The sequence below is a fragment of the Artemia sp. Qi Xiang Cuo genome, chromosome 12 (genome assembly GCF_049724085.1).
Source record: "Artemia sp. Qi Xiang Cuo chromosome 12, ASM4972408v1, whole genome shotgun sequence".
NCBI lineage: Eukaryota > Metazoa > Arthropoda > Branchiopoda > Anostraca > Artemiidae > Artemia > Artemia sp. Qi Xiang Cuo.
The window spans coordinates 65,866,360-65,869,190 of NC_142805.1; the positions used below are offsets into that span (position 1 = coordinate 65,866,360).

At 41.1% G+C, this 2,831-nt stretch overlaps 1 protein-coding gene across 1 annotated transcript; it reads left to right on the forward strand.

Annotated features, from left to right (window-relative positions):
* The first annotated feature begins 2,096 nt into the window (after positions 1-2,096).
* On the forward strand, positions 2,097-2,438 carry LOC148946414 (protein CFDP2-like). Its single transcript, XM_089097689.1, has one exon. The coding sequence runs from the start codon at positions 2,097-2,099 to the stop codon at positions 2,436-2,438; it is 342 nt and encodes a 113-aa protein (XP_088953815.1).
* The last annotated feature ends 393 nt before the right edge of the window (positions 2,439-2,831 follow it).

Sequence of the window (2,831 nt, forward strand, 5' to 3'; positions counted from 1 at the left end):
TACGACAACACTTTCTACAAAAAACTTTATATACCCCCAGGCTGTAGCTTACAACCTTTGCCCCGAGTCTCTGAGGGGATTCTCATACTAAAGGATCTAATTTCCAGAACTTTTAACTAGGTTGAACAAAATTAATATCTCAAAATTTTGATTGGATGTGTTTGGGGAAACGGTCGGCGTGAGAGGGGCGTTAGCTGCCCTCCAATCATTTTCAACTATTAAAAAGGGCACTAGTCCTTTCAATCGAATAAGCCCTTTTTTAAGTTTTACGACAAAGTTTTCTATAAAAACCTTATATGCCCCCAAGGTATAACTTACAACCCTGCCCCTGAGTGCTGTGGGGGTTGTCATCCTCAAAGACATAACTTCCAGAGCCACTAGCCATTTCAATTTCCAATGGAATAAGCCCTTTTTGAAGTTTCTAGAACAACGTTTTCTATAAAATCCTTATATGCCCCCAGGGCCTAACTTACAACCTTGCCCTGAGGGCTATGGGGGGAGGGGGTGTCATCCTTAAAGACCTAATTTCCAAAACTTTCAACTACGTTGAACAAAATGGCTATCTAAAAATTTTCATTGTATGTTTTTGGGGAAAAAGTGGGCGTGAGAGGGGGGTTAGTTGCCATCCAATCACTTTCGACTATTGAAAACAGCGCTAGCCCTTTGAATTTCCAATCGAATGCGCCCGTTTTCAAGTTACTAAGACAAAGCTTTAAGTAAAAACCTTATATGCCCCCAGGGTATATCTTATAACACTTCCCCTGAGGGCTCTGAGGGGGTTATCATCCTCAAAGACCTAATTTACAGAACTTCCAACTACGTTGAACAAAATGTATATCTCAAAATTTTGATTGGATGTGTTTGGATAAATGGTGGGGGAGGAAGGGTTGTTAGTTGCTTTCGAATCACTTTAGACTATTAAAAAGGGCAGAAGCCATTTCAATTTCCAATCGAACGAGCCCCTTTTAAAGTTTCAACGACAAAGCTTTCTATGAAAAGCTTATGTTTTCCCAGGGTATAACTTACAACCCTTGGCCTGAGGGCTGTGGGAGGGGGGGGGGGTGTCATCATCAAAAACCTAATTTTCATAGCTTTTCACTACGTTGAATAAAATGGCTGAGTCGAAAGTCTGATTGTATGTGTGTGGGGAAAAGGTGGGTGTGAGAGGGGGCTTAGTTGTCCTCCAATCACTTTCAACACTTAAAAAGGGCACTAGCCCTTTGAATTTCCAATCGAATGAGCCTTTTTTGAAGTTTCTACGACAACGCTTTCTATAAAAATCATATATGCCCCCAGGGCATAACTTGCAGCCCTTGTCCTAAAGGCTGTAGGGGATTTTCCTCCTCAAAAATATAATTTCTATCCGGAAATCAACTACGCTGAATAAAATTGCTATCTCAAATTTTTGGTTGGATGTTGTCTGGGAAATGGTGGGCGTGAAAGGGGTGTTAGTCGCCTTCCAATCACTTTCGATAGCTCCTTCGATACGAAGTGCCCTGGTCTAACCCCAAAAGAAAAAAAAATAATAAAAAATACATTGTGCCAACAACGTTCTTTACTTAGGCAGCGCGATTGCGCTGCCTATGATTAGCCATGTCTTGATGCCTACTGCAAAATACTTGATTTTCAATTCAACTTTATTAATAAAATTCAGCAAGAATGAAAACATGTTTATTCATTGTTTTTGTTTAACCTTTTTTCTTTCTGAAACAAAACGGCAAGCCCCCAAAATGTTTCTACCCTTGATGACTAGGGTACCCTATAGCTTCCTAGTTTAGAATAGTCGAAATAGACGGTCTGCTGGGCTATAATTTGTTGGTTTTTAAGGAAAATATCTCGCCCGCCTCCAGTAAATTCTTGCCCTTTGTTACTAGGTAAATATGAAAGGGTAACTCCTCTGAAACATAATCGTATCAGAAACCCATATAGCTGGGGATGGAGCTGAATCCGTTGATGTGGGATATCATCTTTTATGGTCGGGTCAGCAAAATGCCAGGAAGAGTGGGGTAGGGCTAGTAATCGATGACAAGTCTAAGAAATGTATTTTGTCATTCAGTCCCATCTCAAATAGAATCGCCCCACCTCGTCTCAGTCACATGCAAGGCAAAGTGACACTTCTTATCTATTATGCTCCAGCAAATGAAGCTGAAACTGAAACAAAAGATAATTTCTATTTAGCGCTGACTAATGAACTGTCTAAAGTCTCATTCCATGATATTTTCATCATGCTAGGCGACTTCAATGCCACATTGTGCGATAGTCACAAGCTGTGGTGGCAACATATCAGACCAGCTATTCTGTATCTAAATGATAATGGATTAAGAATCCTACAAATCTGCAGCACTGACAACTTTGTCATCTTGAACACCCTCTTTGTCCGGAAAGACATCAACAAATATAAGTGGTACAGTAATGATGGCCCTACACCAAAAAAATGAACGACTATATAATTATCTTCCTGGGATGGCAATCATGAACCAGCAGTTGCAGGACGTACAGGGCACCTGTAATCGGCAATACTGGTCATCGTCGTCGCAATACTGGTCATCAGCGTCGCAGCGTCGCAGCGTCCAAATATTGATGTACCACGTCTCTGCAAACCTGATAATCTACTGATATCTGGAATTACTTTTCCACACTCTTACCGTTTTGGACTCAATGGATTCTTTTAAAAGTAATGTCCATGCCTCACCAACTTCAATTGCTGGACGGAAAAAGCGTGCAAATAAGCCATGGATCCAGGCACACACACTCAGAATCTTAGGCCCAGAGTCGTCAGGCTAGAATAATTGGTGACATGCATACCTAGAGAAGATATAACGGTGTCCGCA

What these genes read in the sequence shown, in the direction of transcription:
- LOC148946414 (XM_089097689.1), top strand. Translation starts at nt 2,097, where the DNA reads ATGCAAGGCAAAGTGACACTTCTTATCTATTATGCTCCAGCAAATGAA.